The sequence below is a fragment of the Halichoerus grypus genome, chromosome 1 (assembly GCF_964656455.1).
Source record: "Halichoerus grypus chromosome 1, mHalGry1.hap1.1, whole genome shotgun sequence".
Taxonomy (NCBI): Eukaryota; Metazoa; Chordata; class Mammalia; order Carnivora; family Phocidae; genus Halichoerus; species Halichoerus grypus.
This window is the reverse complement of record NC_135712.1, coordinates 105,445,153-105,463,961: the sequence shown is the minus strand read 5'-3', so window position 1 is coordinate 105,463,961 and position 18,809 is coordinate 105,445,153. Positions and strand designations below refer to the sequence as shown.

General features: G+C 38.3%; 1 protein-coding gene across 3 annotated transcripts in view; it reads left to right on the top strand.

Annotated features, from left to right (window-relative positions):
* The window catches only part of KCNAB1 (potassium voltage-gated channel subfamily A regulatory beta subunit 1), a 253,743-nt gene that overhangs the window by 191,216 nt on the left and 43,718 nt on the right, over positions 1 to 18,809 (top strand). For 2 of the 3 annotated variants that reach the window (XM_036122383.2, XM_078070015.1), the window contains exon 8: positions 1,369 to 1,455. The exons of the other annotated variant lie outside the window; for it this stretch is intronic. In XM_036122383.2, the coding sequence (XP_035978276.1) occupies positions 1,369 to 1,455 (87 nt within the window). The remainder of the gene's footprint in view (positions 1 to 1,368; positions 1,456 to 18,809) is intronic. 3 annotated transcript variants of the gene reach the window in all.

Below are 18,809 nucleotides of genomic sequence, written 5' to 3'. Positions count from 1 at the left end.
CCAGATTTTTTTTTAAGTTCTCACTCTCTCCTTTATATTACCTAAGTCTTTATAGCTTCTAGTGTTTTCGTTTCTTCCCCCAAAGAACAGGGAATAATAGAAATGGTAGAACTCAGCTATATTTAAGGTTCTTCAAACTTTGTTTCAATCAGTAAAAGGTTGAGCAAAACCTTCATTTGCCAATCTTTTTATTCCTGTTACAACACATGTATACGTTAAGATGGGCTTGGCAGTCATTTATTTCTGACATACCATTTTAATGTTTTCGATGTGCAATAAATATATCCCATCCCACTGTAAGCCTGTTAAGTTATTCATAACATGACAGTGATTTGCATTTTTTCAAGAAGAAAGAAGTTAAACTCTTGGGCTACTTTTTATTCTAAACTTTGCTCCTGGATACGGCCACGAATGAGTCACCGTGAAAGATCATTACTGGGTATGTGTTTTCTGGTGGGGTAGGAGTACTGAAATTATTGAGAAAGTTATAAGACTTTTTTTAAAAGATTTATCTATTTATTTTAGAGAGAGAAAGAAAAAAAGAGAGCAGGGGGGTAGGGGCAGATGGAGAGAGAGTGAGTCTTAAGCAGACTCCACACTGAGTGTAGAGCCTGATGCAAGGCTTAATCTCACAACCCTGAGATCGCAATCCTTGAGATCATGACCTGAGCTGAAACCATGAGTCACATGCTTAACTGAACTGTGCCACCCCATAAGACTTTTCTTTGTTGAGGACAAAGACAGCCTTTGATATATTTTTTAAAGGTTCTAGGGGCCAATTAATATATCGTTGTATTCAGTGTCTTTTTGAAACTAATACAGTGCTTTTTTTAAAGTAAATGTTTGAAGGAAACCAAACTTGAACTATTTCTATTTTATTTTATTTTATTTAAATTCAATTAATTAACATATGGTGTATTATTAGTTTCAGAGGTAGAGTTCAGTGATTCTTCAGTTGCGTAGAACACCCAGTGCTCATCACATCACGTGCCCTCCTTAATGCCCTTCACCCAGTTACCCCATCCCCCCGTCCACCTCCCCTCCAGCAACCCTGTTTGTTTCCTAGGGTTAAGAGTCTCTTAAACTTTAACTATTTCTTTTTTTTTTTTAAGATTTATTTATTTATTTATTTGACAGAGAGAGACACAGCAAGAGAGGGAACACAAGCAGGGGGAGTGGGAGAGGGAGAAGCAGGCTCCCCGCTGAGCAGGGAGCCCAATGCGGGGCTCGATCCCAGGACCCTGGGATCATGACCTGAGCCAAAGGCAGACGCCTAACCGACTGAGCCACCCAGGCGCCCCCAACTTTAACTATTTCTAATAGTGCTTACATTTGTATTTTTTGGGTTTTTCCTGCCTTGGTTCCCAGGGCTGAAGGGCTCCCTCCAGAGGCTGCAGCTCGAGTATGTGGACGTAGTCTTTGCAAACCGACCGGACAGCAATACCCCCATGGAAGGTGAGTGAAGAAATTTGATGAAAGACTCTAGAGTTATTGATTCTAACTGGATGACTCATTTCACTACTAGTAGGAAATGAAATACATTCAGACTGATTTGGTTGAATGGGGAAAATGAACACCTTTCCAGTCAATGTCTTTCAGTCTCAGCATTTACCCTCAAGGCCAGAGCTCTGCATCCTGCATCTTCATTCCTTTTTGAAGCGCCCACAGGCATTGGGACTGTGGCTCCTGCTGGTTACAGTGCTCCCTTTTTCCAGGTTCATTTCATTTCTGCAATTTCATCAACTGAATGAATAAAATTAATTGGAAGGGGAGTTTATAACCCAGCCATCATTATTTAGGAGTAAGTCGCTTGATGATCTTCCTCTTTTGTAATGACTAGGTCTGATTAGCTTCCAATCTGTGGTAACAGGTGCTAAGTGGTACCATGAGCAGAGGTTTATAGGAGTGACTACTTCAAAATGAGACTCTTCATTGCAATTTGGGTTTTGATTTTCAAGGAGCTGCAACATTTTAGTCCCTTTTTGTTACAACTGTTTGAAGACAATAGGCATCTTCCTGTGGAAACTTTGAGAATGTTCCTAAAACTAAATTTTCTTCAATTTACATTTATTTATGGAGTCTACCTAAGATGATTGAGAAAGAAGATAGTTTGGGGGGGACATATTAGCATGTTCTACTTAATTGAGATTTACAGTCTTATGGATTAGACTTACCTGAGGTGAATAAGAACAAAGATATTTGGGGGATAAGAGGAAAAAAGAATGTTCTGTCGTTTGAGGCTTTTAATATGACATACAGTTACACATTTTCAAAGAATTAGAATAGGGCAAATTCTATTAACTATTCAAAATTATACTGAAGATAAATTTGTCCTTGATGATTCAAAAGGTGGTCCAGGATCTTATAATAAATCAGGTTCTATAAAGGTTTATTCTTGCTATAGGGTTATAGAAGTTATAGAAGTACAAATGATTGTACATAGGAAAGTATATATGAATTTTTCTGTAGGTTGCATTTCTGACAAAATATTATGGGAATTATTTTCCTTGCCATTTATCTCTTAACTACAGAGAAATGTTAAAAATATATTTTTATATATCTAATTTTCTCTTAGAGCCTTCTGCTTTCTTGATTCTGAGTAAATCAGGAGTTTATCATAGAACAATATCAGTGTTGGAAATTCATAATAAGAATTATCCATGGAAATGACATAAAAATGCATATTTTTATCAAGGCGAAGGATAGGTATTTCATAAAGCAGTCATAAACATCTTATTAGTGTAAGAAGTGCTTATTGCAAGGATAACATGATGTCACACTCTCCTCAATGACACATTGAAAGAGAACGCTAAAACTATCTGATAAACAAAAGTGTCAAATAAAATGCCATTTGGTGGGGACTGTGAAAGACTGAAATTGCTTCCAAGTGCCTAGTGCCACTATTTTCCTCTTTGGAAAAGAATCCTTTGCAATTACACCATGTACAAGATAGAAAAACATTTGGGATTTTCCTGGGTCTCTCTCTTTTTTTTTTTTTTTTTTTTTGCCCATTTTGCGCATCCTGCCCCTATGTCTAATTTTAGAGCTATAATTCAGGAATCTCTCAAACAGAAAACATTATAATTTGCATTCTATACCTATAGAAGGAGGAAGTTCTCAATTAGGATCTAAGCTATGTGATATTGATAAGATAATGGTGTCTTTTGTGTGAACATTATGTGTTGAAGTTTAGTAGAAGGGAGCTTCAGAGTGCTAAACAAACCAACGGCAACAACATTCGAAACACCAGATTGCTGCCCAATAGAATTTGTAACTGCAGCATTGTCCAGCCTTTGCTAGAATTGGAGAACATGTTAATTTTCCCCGCGTTTCTCATATAAAATTCCACAGAGCAGAAAATTTTATCAAGCTATTTTGTCAAGAGTCACTGTCCAAGTTCAGAAGTCTAATGAAGGAGGCCAAACAACAGAAATTTGCACTTGATGATAAGATCAAGGAACATGGCATTTTGTAGCTCTGCGGCCATCCACCATTTCAATGCTGGAATGTAGTCGGCTCTCCCCACCCTCCACCAAAGGGATCCACTCCTAGCTGGCCCATCAGGCTCTAAGGCTTATTCCTCTGGGAGGATTTAGCAGGGACATACCAAAGAAATTCCTCAAGTAGGACTTGTTCCAGATTGAAATCGCTTCCCTGTAATTTCTCCCTGGCTTTCAGAAAATGTGTATCCTCAAACTTAGTATACGAATTTGTTCCAAGGTGGGCCTGGTGGAGATGCTGGTGTGATGCTAGTCTCTGGAAACTTATTCTCTGCTTTTTGTGTCTTCTACTTTACTGTAGCAGAGGGCAGCACTGATCTGGGCAATAGAGAGAAGAAGAAATAGGAAATAAAAAGAAAATGAGAACTAGACAGGGATTGCCAGGAGGCCTTGGGTACATTTGCTCCCTTAAAAATGGAAGAATATGGCATCTAAGCTATTTCTGGATTCCATGTTGTTATTAAGATTCATTTCTGCCATGAGTTTCTAAGTCATAAGTTGTGTGTGAGTGAAGGTTGTACATGTCCAATGGGGTCTACCTCAGAGGGCTATTAGTGTTTCTAAAAACAGCACAGAAAGTAAATATTATGTAGAATCAGAATTACCCTTCAAAAGCCTACAGTAGTTCTTTGTTAGTCAATGTTACTCTATAGTCTTTAATTAGTTTTCAATTTCCTCTGCAAATATAGTGACAAAACCATGACTGGATACTTGCCCAGCCCCCCAACCCCCCCTTTTCTAATTTTTGTAATGGTCAGAAAACCCTTAATATCGTTCACATACTTTTCTTTATTTCAGCAGCTCACACTGGCAATTTTAGGCTCCACTGCATCCATTCCTGTCTAATATAAGTGATGTAACTGTGGCTGCCAAGTGCATAGTGATGAAGTGTCATATATTAAATCTACATATGTTGGCACTGTACTGCGTTTGTGTGTCTGGGTATCTCATATCAGACCCTTAGCCTTTGAAAATCATTTTTATTGGTTTCAACCATTCCTATCAACTCCGTGGAGCCACGGCACATGCTAAGCTATAATTTTGGTGGGGCACCTGGTTTAAACCCCAGGGACCTAATGAGAGAGCCCAGCGCAGCTTTCTGAGACACGTTTTAAACTTTGATTTAAGTTTATTAAAATGCCAACCCATTCATTTGATTTGCACCTTGAAAGGACGTTAATTGGGAATGTTTCTAAAATAAACCAAGATGAGTGTCATTCAGTTTCTCCATATCCTATGGCAACCAACTGAGCCAGAAAAAGATGAGCAGTGGCATCTTCTTCATAATATATAGGCATCATATATCCAATTAGTTGGTGTCTTCCCTTCTTCTTTAGAAAACCAGTAGACAAAAAGTGAGCCCTCTCAAAAGAATGGCTGTAAATTCCAAATGTGCCATCAGTGGAGAACGTGGTTAAGATGCTTAATTTGCAATCTGCAAGCCTATGCAGTGCAATTACATTTTACAGCATGGGACGATGTTCCTGACAACAGAGGGGAACTCTTGTACTTTTCCCTCTGTCCTTCTTGTTTATTTTTTCTGGTTCACCTAGTAGGAAGTCATTTTTCTTTCACAGCATCTGCCATACCATCTGTCTCTTCTACAATATCTGGCATTGATGGTGTGTGTTTCAATCCCAGAAAAAAAAAAAAAAAAAAATCAGCCCCGTATCCCATTTCTTCTTTCTTATGCTGCTGTGTTCTTACCAGAGTCACTGACAGTTCCTTGTGCTCTCTGCTACTCATATTCTTAATTCTCTCATTTCCATAAATCCCAGCGTGTATTTCAGAATCTTCTCCTGAGCTCATTATACAAAAGAAACTTCATTCCAACATAAGTCAGGCTCGAAAGGGATAGACACAGAGCATTTGTGTGTGTGAGGACCTGTATTAGAGGTTTTTTGGTTTGGTGTTCTGTCATTCCCAAGTGTCAGGCTAATTTCTCTCTATATACCCTTCTCATTGTTCCAGAGAGTGAGTGAGTGAGCATTACTAGAGGGCAGGAGTCTACAAACCATGGACTACTTGTGAATAACAGAAAAAAAGAGGGGAACTGTTTTTGTTTGCATAGCTTTTTATTTTTTTTTAAGATTTTATTTATTTGACAGAGAGAAAGCAGGAGGAGTGGCAGGCAGAGGGAGAAGCGGGCTCCCCGCAGAGCGGGGATGAGAATCGATCCCAGGACCCTGGGATCACGACCTGAGCCGAAGGCAGACACTCAACCGACTGAGCGACCCAGGCGCCCAGTTTGCGTAGCTTTTTAAAAAGGAAAAGAGAAATCCCACCAATGTGTTGATCTGAGAATATGATGATTTTTTAATGAAATCATATTTTAATTTAAAAAACATTTGGAATTCAGCCTTCTAACTTTTATTTAGAGCTTTTTGCCAAAACTAGTTAATCTCACAGACTCCCTTAGTCATTAGGTGTTTTCCCAACCTAATTACAGTTCCATTTTTTTTTTCCTGCTAGCAGGTCAATGCAGACATAAACAACACAGATTGTCTTTTTTACTTATTTTTTAAGATTTATTTGACAGGGAGAGAGAAAGCGCACAAGCAGGGGGACAAGTAGAGGGAGAAGCAGACTCCCCACTGAGCAGGGAGCCCTGAGGGGCTCGATCCCAGAACCCTGGGATCATGACCTGAGCTGAAGGCAGACGCTTAACTGACAGAGTCACCCTGGTACCCCCAGATGTCTTTTTAAAATAAGAGAGACAATATCAAATTAGCTTCACTTAGTTCCCACAATATCATCATGTCAAACAGCCCATTCCATAAGTATTTACTTCCTGCTAAGCCATCTTGTTTGGTGTCCCCATATGCAAGCAGGAATCCATAGATACTGGATTCTAGGTATCTAGGATATCCAATGACAGCTCAAAAAATACCAGAAAGTAACACACGTTTCAGCATCCCAAATTTTCTCTGTTTTTCAATTCCAGAACACTGGATCTAGATATTTAGATCCAAAGCAAAGTTTTCAGAACAAAAATTTAATGACCTAAAAACTAGAAATGTCACCTAAGTACAATGGATCATCCCTCTGCCTTTATATTTTATTATCGTCCCTGAAAGACACTCTCAATCTTTCCCCCAAGATATAATGATACCAGGCAGAAATCTTCTGCAAATAGTCATTAGCAGCACTAATTATTATGCAAGTCATATGTGTATTTTCAATTTTCTATTACTTTCAAAAGGTAAAAAGAAACAGATGAAAATAATTGTAAAAATATATTTTAGGGGTGATGGCTGGCTCAGAGCATGCAACTCTTGATCTCAGGGTTGTAAGTTCAATGCCCACATTGGGTGTAGAGATTACTTAAAAATTTAAAAAAATCTTTAAAAAATACATATATGTATTTTCAATTTAACCTGATATATAAAAAATATTATTTCAACATGTAATTAATATAAAAATTATTTTTTAAAGATTTTTTATTTATTTACTTGACAGAGCACAAGCAGGTGGAGTAGCAGGTAGAGGGAGAGGGAGAAGCAGGTTCCCTGCTGAGCAAGGAGCCCAATGCGGGGCTCGATCCCAGGACCCTGAGATCATGACCTGAGCCGAAGGCAGTTGCTTAACCAACTGAGCCACCCAGGCACCCCAATATAAAAATTATTAATGAGATTATTTTCACACTAAGTCTTTGAAATCTGTTGTGCTTTTCATGCTTATAGCACATCTTAATTTGGATCAGCCACATTTCAAATGCTTCATAGCCACATGTGGCTACTGACAACTGAATTTGATCGTACGCAGGTCTATAAACTCTATTTCCAGTCTAGCAGAGCAACAGACACATAGTAGGTGCTCAGTAAATATTTATTATGTGGATAGATGGATAGATGGATGGATGAATGATTGGATGAATGAATGAATAAGTGTTGAGCAATTGAATGAGTGAAGCTCTAAAGTGAAATAGATCCAACTTTATTTTTCTCTACTTGAAAACCTATTTTGGTTTCCTAATATCTACAAACATTCTGGCACCTGATCTGGTTCAACATATTTCAGGGTGATGTTGAGGACAGGTTGCTGGCAAACATCCCCAACACACTCTTACATTCCGTTTCTCCTCATCAGCAACAACAGTAGCCTCCAGATGCCAGGTCTTTCTCCAGAAATCTGACTGATACCTAAATGAGCAGAAATGAGTGGAGGGATGATTCTTTGGCAGTTCAGCTGAACCTGAGGATTACTATATCAAATTAAAATTATCTAATGCATTTCATTTATGACCCTGGCCAGGATGCTCCTGAGAGTCTCTAATGCCCATCAGATCAATTTAACCTTCTGGTTTGAAAGGCCGGGACAGCTGAGTTTTCAAGAAATTAATTTGGAGAAAATGATTTTCATATCCAAGAAGATGAGCCAAAACCTACCAACTCTGTGGCAAAAAAAAAAAAAAAAAAAGAGCATTCCAATTTTATTACATCAGTTTTATTTGCATTTTAACTGCAAATTCACCAAAAACTGGACTGCTACTTTAGACCTATTCATCTGATGCCTTATCCTTTACAAAACAAGTCATTTAACAAAAAGAGATATTTCTTTCATCTGTTCTAAGAAACAGCATTGGAGATGGTTGGATTCACTTTGGGTTCTTTCGGTCTCTAGTATGGCTTTTTAGAAAATCTCATGTTGCTGTTCACTGTGGGCCTCCTTCTCATTGGGACAGTTATTTCTGCAAAGTGGACTGGGGGAATCTTAGATGGGGGGCACCACTTCAAATCCTGACTTTACCACTTACTATACTGTATACCAGCGCAAGTTACTACCCCACTGAGGCTCAGGTTCCTCACCTAAAAATAGAGGCAACACAGAAAGTGACTTCTGACTGAGTTAACAGTGTGGGCACAGGAGGGTGAAGCAAACAAGCCCCTTTTCTAGAATGTCCCTTGTAATGCATATACGTATAAAACTCCACTTTTTCTAAATTTCTTCTCAGAGGTTACCATAGGAGAAATCCAAGGCCCTGAAATTATAATGTGATGAAAATAAAATAAAGGTTGGCCAGGCTGCAGAGGCAACCAGGGTCTTCAGTGAGGCCAAGTGGAAATCAAGACACAGTCTTGGCAGTGGAATTTTCTTCTAGCCCATCATTTCTCCCTGGAATTTTGTTCTGAAATCCTCCACGTCCTTTACAATTAGTGTAATCATAGATTTTCCAGGGCTCATCAATTCAGTCGAAAGGCCATCTTGAGACTGTGATTTTATTTTCAAAAGTGTATCTAGAAAAAATTCAATAATAGATCTACTTATTCATTCAGTTGAAATTCACTGAATATCTACTATGTTCCAAGCACTTTTCTGTTCACTGGGAGAAGCAGAAGTTAATAAATTAGGCAAACATCCTGCCTTATAGAAATTACATTCTTGTGGGGGAGACAGGCAATAAGTTAGTAAGAAAGTTACATTAGATAATAGTATGAAGAAAAAAATAAGTCCTGGGAGGAGGATAGGAAGTATGGGGGGTAGATTTTAGATAGGGTGTCCAAGGGAGGTCTGAGAAGGATATGGGGGGAATAGCCTGGCCTCCACAAAATGGGAAGGGTATAACTTTGGAGTCAGACCCTAATTCAGATCATCTGTCTATTTCTTCCCAGTTGTATCACTTTAGACACATTATTTAACCACTCTTATCCTTACAGATAAGTTTCCTTATCTATAAAATGAAAGTATTAATTTCTACTTTATAGGGTTATTATGAAGATTTTTTTGGAATGATATATACAAAATGCATAGAATGTTGCTTAGTACACAGTAATTACTAAAAAAGTTAAAGCTATCTTTTTTTGTTGTTCCCGTGTGCATGGTCCTGCTGTAAATTTGTCATGTGGGGAATGACCTTGATGTCCTAGTAGCCTCCAAGTCCACTACCAGGCAATCCTGGAGATCCCAAAAGAGAAAGGCTCACACAACAAATTAAGATGCATGAATCACATGGCTGATTAAGTCAAGTAAAAAGCATAGTGAGAAGCAAGAGGGGAGAGACGGGGGCAATTAAAACAATTAGGATAGAGTATAAGCAGATAGAGGGACCCAACGACCGGAATCTAGGGGCACGCAGTGTTTGTATGGCCTGTTTTCTCTCTCTCTGCCACATTGGCCTTCCCAATGGGGGTGTGGTTATAATGATCAGATTCAAGATTTGGGCAAGGACGTTCAGTAGATAGCAGGTGCCTGGGTCAATCATACACTTGCTCTCTTGGAAAGCCTCAAGGACAAATTCACCTGGCCATTAGCTGTAGCTCACCAGGTAGCCTGATGCACAGCCATGGACTCTGCATTTCTTGTGCACAGGATTTTCAAAGCCAGAATGGGATCACCAATAGGGCTGATTTAAGACTTTATTTGAGTCTTCATATATTTCATGTATATTTAGTATACCTTGAATGTTTGGTGTCTTATACATTGGATACATTGTGAATATCACATTTTTCCATCCTTCTACCTCTATACTCAGCACACACACACACACACATTTCCTACTTTATCTATGGCTACTGTGACTCAGAGGTTACTAATCCCCTGAGTCATACCATATACATTATGTGAATTCTGCCTGTGTCTCACAAGCTACTTGTTTCTCTACCCAGTTCCATTTATCCTTCTTATTTCTCTTACTTTGTTGAACAGGACTGAATAACCTTAAGTAACACTGCAAAGGCATGTTACAGAGGTCACCACTCTTAGTTGGTGACATGCTGCTTCAGATATGTAGTCTTGTAGGGGTGTCGAAAAATTGTCCAGAGTTAACAGAGCCCCCCCCCCCCCCCGCCCCAGGGTCCTAAACGTGGATCGATCTGATATGCATCAGAGCCCCAGTTAACAAATTATCTTTTCCACCTGGGTTCCATAGAACAGGAGCTTTACGAAAACTACCTTTGCTAGAGCATACTGAGAAATTAAGAGGGCCAAGGCTGCAGAAAATATATGATTAGCTGGCTTTAAAGAAATTATATTCCAAATAATTTGTGATCATCTAGTACTGTATGTTGTGCTTTCTTTGGATGTCAAAGATTCCCAGCCTCATTTATAAAGTCCTGGTTAGAAGGGAAGAAGCTAAAGAAGCGTATGCTTATATTCTATGCAGTTTAGCTACTTCCTCTGTTGTCTCCCTTTCTTTGCCCTTTCTTTGAGACTTAAGTGAAGGCAGAAGAGTTGCAACCCCTATCATTAGGAAGAGAATGTGGGCCATGTGTCTGGAGGCCTATTGTACCTCCTCACCACAAATCTGTGGCCCTCACCAAGCTCAGAAAGGGTGACTTTTTGGTTTTCTTTTTTCTTAAGTTGTTTTTAGTCAAGAAAGGGAAAGGGAGATTGAGAGAAAACAGACATGGCTTCTGCGTACCCCAGCTGTCAGGTGGAGACAGAGCTGCTTAGTATTCTGGAGCTGTGGGTTTGTGACTCATGTGAACTTCCTTCTGTGTGCTTTATCATCTCCCTGGAGTTGTGACAAGAATTACCTCCATATTCTGAGGGGATGTCAACTCAGTCTCAGGGGAATTCATCTCCCTAAGTTCCTTATTGTGCTGCAGCTGATCCATAGTCACATGCGGAGGATTCGGAGACTAACATTATCCAGTGCCCTAGCCCAGGCAGGTAGGGCGGTGGATTTTAGCAGCTGGTCACTTCACAGCATCTCACTCAGGGTTTGGCCGCATGCTGCTTCAATCGGGTGAGCAGAGCCCCTTGTGTCCTTGCTAATCTGGCATTCTCAGACGGTGGGGATAAACAAATACGCTTCAGTCTCTCTCTTACTTTCTGGGGAAAAAAAAACACCAAAGTAATGAGAGGGTAAATGGCTTTGTTAACCCACCTCCCCCCTTGGGGTGTTGAATATGTGTTGTGAAAAAATATGGGGTCTGCAATCAGAGGAAGAGGGTGCTAGTCTTAGGTGTGGGAATTTGGTTGAGTAGCTCAGACTTCCTGTTTCTCAGTTTTTCACTTGGAAAATGGCAAGAAGGAAAACATTACCTTGCTGGGACATTTCCAGGATTCTTGTGACGATAACATGAGGTAATATAAATGGAAATGTTTCATATACTGTAATGCCCTGTACAAATATTTTGAGGTTGTTGTTGTTACATAAATTTACAATTTTAGGAATACAGATGCATAACAAGGTATAATAATTGAAGTTTCAACCAGACACTAAGACACGATTGAAAAGAAATTTCAAAGAGAGGTGCCAAATCTCTATTTGTATACTTGCAGAGGAAATGAGCAAGAGCTAATTCCATGTCTTTTTTCTTCCCGTGTTTTATTTTGAGAAATTAAAAACCTATGGAAAAGTTGAAAAAATAAACACCCAATATTCTTCACCTCGATTTGCCAAATTGTGCTGTATTTTGCCTCTATTTTGCCCTTTCATTATGACATTTTGCCCATACATACTTCTATCTCCTGAGAACAAGGCATTCTTCTATACAACCATAACACAATCAGCGCACTCGAGAACTTTACCATTGATACACCACCGTATCTAATATGCAAGCCATATTCCTGTTTCCTGAAATATCATTTATAGGATTTAGTTCTTCTTATTGTCATTTGTTTTTGAGAGGGAAGTGGATCCATGAGGTTTTTTCAAATTAATGTTTTATTTTAAAATCAAAACTGTTTTTTCTACTACATCAGCAAAATCCAAATCATTTTTCCAGTTCCAGTATTATTACATCCTATTACAGTTTTTCTTACAGTCAAGATTTTAAGACCAAAGCCCTCTTGTACATATGACATTGAAAAAGAGAACTGAAATAGATCATAGGTCAATGTGATATACTGAACAATGCAAAGACTTTGAAAATGGATAGACAGCTCTTTGTCCTGACAGTAACTCATAGAAATCCTGTGCTTTAAGAAAGTTAATATGAATTTCTGGTTCTGCTTGTCCTCATCTCTAATACTGAAGAAAAGACGAACACATCAGCATGTGTTAGTGCAGACTAAATGGTATAATAATTATAAAAACACAGTGGATAGTACATAAAGGTGCTCAATATGTGTTAGTTATTACTCTTTTTTAAGTTTCTATTTTAATCACCTGGTGTTCATCATGCTTCTTAATTTAATCCCCATCACCTATTTCACCCATGCCCACACCTCTCTGGTAACCATCAGTTTGTTCTCTAGAGTTAAGAACCTGTTTCTTGGTTTGTCTCTCTCTCTCTTTTTTCCCTTTGCTTATTTGTTTTGTTTCTTAAATTCCACATATGAGTGAAATCATACAGTATTTGTCTTTCTCTGACTTTTTTCACTTAGCATTATACTCTCTAGCTCCATCCATGTCATTGCAAATGGCAAAATTTCATTCTTTTTTATGGCTGAATAATATCCCATTATATATATTAAATACATATATCACATTTTCTTTATCCATTCATCAATCAGTGGATACTTGGGCTGCTTCCACATCTTGGTTATTGTAAATAATGCCGCTATAAACATAGGGATACATGTATCCCTTTGAATTAGTGTTTTTGTATTCTTTGGGTAAATACCCAACAATATGATTGCTGGATCTTAAGGTAGTTCTATTCTTAACTTTTTAAGAAACCTCCATACTCTTTCCCAAAGTGGCTGCACCAACAGTGCATGAGGGTCCCTTTTTCTCCACATCCTCGTCAACACTTGTTTCTTGTTTTGTTGATTTTAGCCATTCTGACAGATGTGAGGTGATATCTCATTGTGGTTTTGATTTGCTTTCCCTGATGATAAGTTATGATGAGCATCTTTTTATGCATCTGGATGTCTTCTTTGGGGAAATGTCTGTTCATGTCTTATGCCCATTTTTAAATTGGATTACTTGTTTTTTAGGTGTTGAATTGTACAAGTTCTTTATATATTTTGGATACTAACCCCTTACTGGATATGTCATTTGCAAATATCTTCTCCCATTCCATAGGTTGCTTTTTAGTTTTGTTGATTATTTCCTTTACTGTGAAGAAGATTTTTATTTTTATATAGCCCCCCCAATTTTTTTTTGCTTTTGTTTCCCTTGCCAAAGGTGACATATCTAGGAAAAATGTGGCTACAGCTGATGTCAAAGAAGTTATTGCCTGTGTTCCCTTCTAGGATTTTTTATGGTTTCAGGTCTCATATTTAGGTCTTTAGTCCATTTTGAATTTATTTTTGTGTATGGTATAAGAAAGTGGTCCAGTTTCATTCTTCTGCATGTTGTTGTCCAGTTTTCCTAACACATTTGTTGAAGAGACTATCTTTTTCCCATTAGATATTCTTTTCTGCTTTGTTGAAGATTAATTGACCATATAATTGTGGGCTTATTTCTGGATTTTTCTATTCTGTTCCATTGATCTATATGTCTATTTTCGTGCCAGTACCCTACTATTTTGATTACTGCAGCTTTGTAATATAACTTGAAGTCTGAAATTGTGATGCCTCCAACTTTGCTTTTCTTTTTCAAGATTGCTTTGGCTATTTGAGGTCTTTTGTGGTTCTGTACAAATTTTAGGATTGTTTATTCTAGTTATATGAAAAATGCTGTTGGTATTTTGATAGGGATTCCATTAAATGTGTACATGGCTTTGGGTAGTTTAGACACTGTAACAATGTTTGTTCTTCCAATCCGAGAGCATGGAATGTCTTTGCATTTCTTTGTGTCATCTTCAATTTCTTTCATCGGTATTTTATAGTTCTCAGAGTACAAGTCTTTCATCTCTTTGGTTAGGTTTATGCCTAGATATCTTACTATTTCTGGTGCAATTGTAAATGGGAGTTTTCTTAATTTCTCTTTCTGCTGCTTCATTATTGGTATATAGATTTGCAACAGATTTCTGTACATTGATTTCGTATCCTGTGACTTTACTGAATTTGTTTATCAGTTCCAGCAATTTTTTTGTGGAACTCTACATGGAGTTCATGTCACCTGCAAATAGTGACAGTTTTATGATCACTGCAGATTTGGATGCCTTTTATTTCTTTTTGTAGTCTGATTGCTATGCGAGGACTTCCAGTACTATGTTGAATAAATGTGGTGAGAGTGGACATCCTTGTCTTATTCCTGACTTCAGGAGAAAGGCTCTGTTTTTCTGCATTAAGTATGATATTTGCTGTGGGTTTTTCATATATGGCCTTTATTATGTTTAGGTATGTTCCCTCTAAACCTATTTTGTTGTACTTTGTCAAATGCTTTGTCTGCATCTATTGAAATGATCATATGGTTCTTATCCTTTCTCCAACTGATGTGATATATCATGTTGATTGATTTGCAAATATTGAACCATTCTTGCAACCCAGGAATAAATCCCACTTGATCGTAGTGAATGATATTTTTAATGTATTGTTGAATTCAGTTTGCGAATATTTTCTTGAGGATTTTTGAATCTGTGTTCATCAGAGTTATTGGCCTATAGTTCTCTTTTTGTGTGTCTTTACCTGGTTTTGGTATCGGGGTAATGCTGGCCTCATAGAATGAATTTGGAAGTTTTCCTTTTCTGTCTTTTGGAAGAGTTTGACAAGAATAGGTATTAACTCTTCTTTAAGTGATTGGTAGAATTCACCTATGAAGCTGTCTGGTCCTGCACTTTTGTTGGTTGGGAGTTTTTTGATTACTGACTCAATTTCTTTGCTGGTAATCAGTCTGTTCAAATGTTCTATTTCTTCCTGTTTCAGTTTTGGAAGGTTCTTTGTTCCTAGGAATTTATCCCTTTCTTCTAGGTTGTCCAATTTATTGGCATATAGTTTTTCATAATATTATGTTATAATCCTTTGTATTTCTGTGGTTATTTCTCCTCTCTCCTTTGTGGTTTTACTTATTTGGGTCCTTCTTTTTTTCTCGATACGTCGGGCTACAGGTTTATCAATTTTATTGATGTTTTCAAAGAACTAGCTCCTGGGTTCATTGATCTGTTCTATTGCTTTTAGTTTCTATATCATTTATTTCTGCTCTATTCTTTATTATTTGCTTCCTTCTGCTGGCTTTAGGCTTCATTCACTGTTCTTTTTTTAGCTCCTTTATACATAAGTTTAGATTGTTAATTTGAGATTTTTCTTCCTTCTTAAGGTGGGCCTGTATTGCTATAAACTTCCCTCTTAGAACTACTTTTGCTGTGTGAATTGTTGTTGTTTTCATTTTCGTTTGTTTCCATGTACTTTTTAACTTCTTCTTTTATTTCCTGGTTGGCCCATTCATTGTTTAGTAGCAGGTTATTTAACCTCCATATATTTGTGGTCTTTGCAGATGTTTTCTTGTGGTTGAATTCTAATTTCATAGGGTTGTGGTCAGAAATGATGCATGGTATGACTTTGATCTTTTGGAATTTGTTGAGGCTTGTTTTGTGGCCTAATATGTGATCTGTTCTGCAGACTGTTCTGCATGCACTTGAAAAGAATGTGTATTCTGCTGTTTTAGATGGAATGTTCTGAATATATCTGTTAGATCCATCTGGTCCAGTGTATCATTCAAAGCCATTGTTTCCTTGTTGATTTTCTGTTTAGATGATGTGTCCATTGACATAAGTGGAATGTTAAATTCCTCTATTATTACTGTATTTGTATTGATTAGTTCCTTTATGTTTGTTATTAATAGTTTTGTGTATTTGGGTATTCTCATGTTGATTGCATAAACATTTCTGATTGTTATATCTTTTTATTGGACTGTCCCCTTTATGATTATATAATGTTCTTCTTTGTTTTAAAGTCTATTTTGTCCAATATAAGTGTTGCTACTCCTGCTTTCTTTTGACACCCATTTGCATAATAAATATTTCTCTATCTTCTCACTTTCAACCTGCAGGTGTCTTTAGGTCTAAAATGAGTCTCTTATATGCAGCAAATAGATGGGTCTTGTTTTTCTATCCATTCTGTCACCCTGTATCTTTTGATTGGAGTATTTAGTCCATTTACATTCAAAGTAATTATTGATAGATATGTATTTATTGCCATTTTATTAATTGTTTTGTGGTCATTTCTGAAGATTTTCTCTGATGCTTATCTTTCTTCCATGGTTTGTGGTTTTTCTTTAGTGATATATTTGGGTTTCTTTCTCTTTATTCTTTCCATATTTATTAGTAGTTTTTTATTTATGGTTACCACTAGGTTTGTATATAACATCTTCTGCATATAGCAATATTAAGTTGATGGTTATTTATATTTGAACCCATTCTTCTCTCCTCCCCATGTTTTAGGTGTATGGTGTCATTTTTTATATCCTTTTATTTTGTGAATTCCTTGACTGATTTTTTATAGAAATATTCACTTTTACTGCTTTTGTGTCTCCTACCTTCATACTGTCATTTTTGGTCTTTCCTATTGACTCCAAGAGTCCCCTTTAATATTTCTTGCAGGGCTGGTTTAGTGGTCATGAACTCTTTTAGTTTTTGTTTGGGAAACTCCTTATCTCTCATTCTATTATGAATGACAGCCTTGCTGGATAGAGTATTCTTGGCTGCAGGTTTTTCCCATTCGGCACTTTGAATATATCATGCCGCTCCTTTCTGGCTTGGAAAATTTCTGCTGAAAAATACACTGATAGCCTTATGGGGTTTCCTTTGTATATAACTGCCTTCTTTTGTCTTGCTGCTTTTAATATTTTTTTTCTTTATCACTATGTTTTGCCATTTTAATTACAGGATATCTTGGATTAGATGTGCTTTTGTTGATTTTCTTGGGAGTTCTCTGTGCCTCCTGGATCTGGATATCTGTTTCCTTCCCCAGATTAGGGAAGTTTTCAGCTATCATTTCTTCAAATAAATTCTCTGCCCCCTTTTCTCTCTCTCTTCTTCCAGGACTCCTGTAATGCAAATGTTATTACATTTGATGGAGTCACTGAGTTTGCTAAGTCTGTTATTATTTTGCATAATTCTGTTTTTCTCTCTTTTGTTCAGCTTGATTAGTTTCCATTACTCTGTCCTCTAGGTGATTAATTCATTCCTCTGCTTCTTCCATCCTACTGTTCATTCCATCAAGCATGTTTTTCATTTTGTTTATTGAGCCGTCTCTGCTATGTTATTTTTATCTCTGTGTTAATGCTCTCACTGATGTCATCCACTCTTTTCTCCAGTCTAATGAGTATCCTGATGATCATTGCTTTAAATTCCCCATCAGGCATGTTACTTATATCTGTTTCACTTAGATCTCCAGCCGTGGCCTTGTCCTATTCTTTCATTTGGGACAAATTCCTCTGTCTTCTTGTCTAAGTCTCTGGGCCTGTTTCTGTATGTTAAGAAAGTAAACTACATCTCCTATTCTTGAGAGCAATGGCTTTATGAAGAAGAGGTCCTGTAGTGCTCTGCAGTGTAGTGTCCTCTGTTCCCCAGGTCCTGGTGCTTCTGGGAGTGTCTCCAATGTGTGCTGCATGTGCTCTGCTATTGTGTCCTGGCCACTTTATCTTTCAGGCCAGTTATCTGCAGAGATTCTCTTTGCCCTTTGTGGGCAGTGTGTGGTCCCTGGTCTGAATGTGGCATGTTTTAACTAGGTGTGCTCTGGTCTGCTTGTGAAATAAGACATGTTGCTGCTGCAACTGGAACTGAAGTCTCACAAAACTCCTGGGTTGAGAGACGTGTTGGCAGGGGTTTGGGATGGTGTTCTGAGGTAGGGGCCCACTGGTGGGACTGAGGTAAGCGTGACTGGGAAGGGTGGTTCTTCCAGAGCACAGGGGGTGGGGCTTGGTGTAAGCAAGGTAGGTAGCAATTGTCAGTTCTGCCTGGTTTCCACAGGTGGCCCTGTGCTTATGCTGAGGGGCAGGGGAGGGAAGTGGTGCCTGCCAGTTCCTTTGTTCTTGGAGGGGTCTCTCCATGAAACTGCTTCTCTGGGACAGCTCCAGGATGAGCAAATAGCCTCCCCTCTGTGTACCCCAGTTGCTCTTCAGATCACTGTTTTCATGCTGTATATCCATGGACTGTTTGCCCTGCCTTTTCTCTAAGAGCAGCCCCAAAGTCCTCCAAGCTCTCCCAGAGCCAAGCACACCACCCTTTAAAACTCCAGGCTTTAAGCCCTGCTCACAAAATTTGGGCCCTCTCAGTTTCCAAGCCAGTTGCTATGGGGATTTGTTTTCCCTGTGCATTCCCCTGTGTGTTGGTCTGTTGTTCACCTTTATCAGTGACCACGGCTCCCTCCTCTTTGCAGCAGCCACAGTCCATTTCTCTGCCAAGCTGCATCTCCACACTTCCTACCTTCTACAGTGTGGCCTCTTCTCTACCTTTAGTTGTAGAGTTTCAGATAGATTTCTGGGGTATTTAGGGTGATATGATCTCTAGCTAGTTGTATTCATGGGATGAGGCAAGCCTATGGTCCTCCTACTCTGCTGCCATCTTCTCTTCCTCTACCTGGATCCATGAT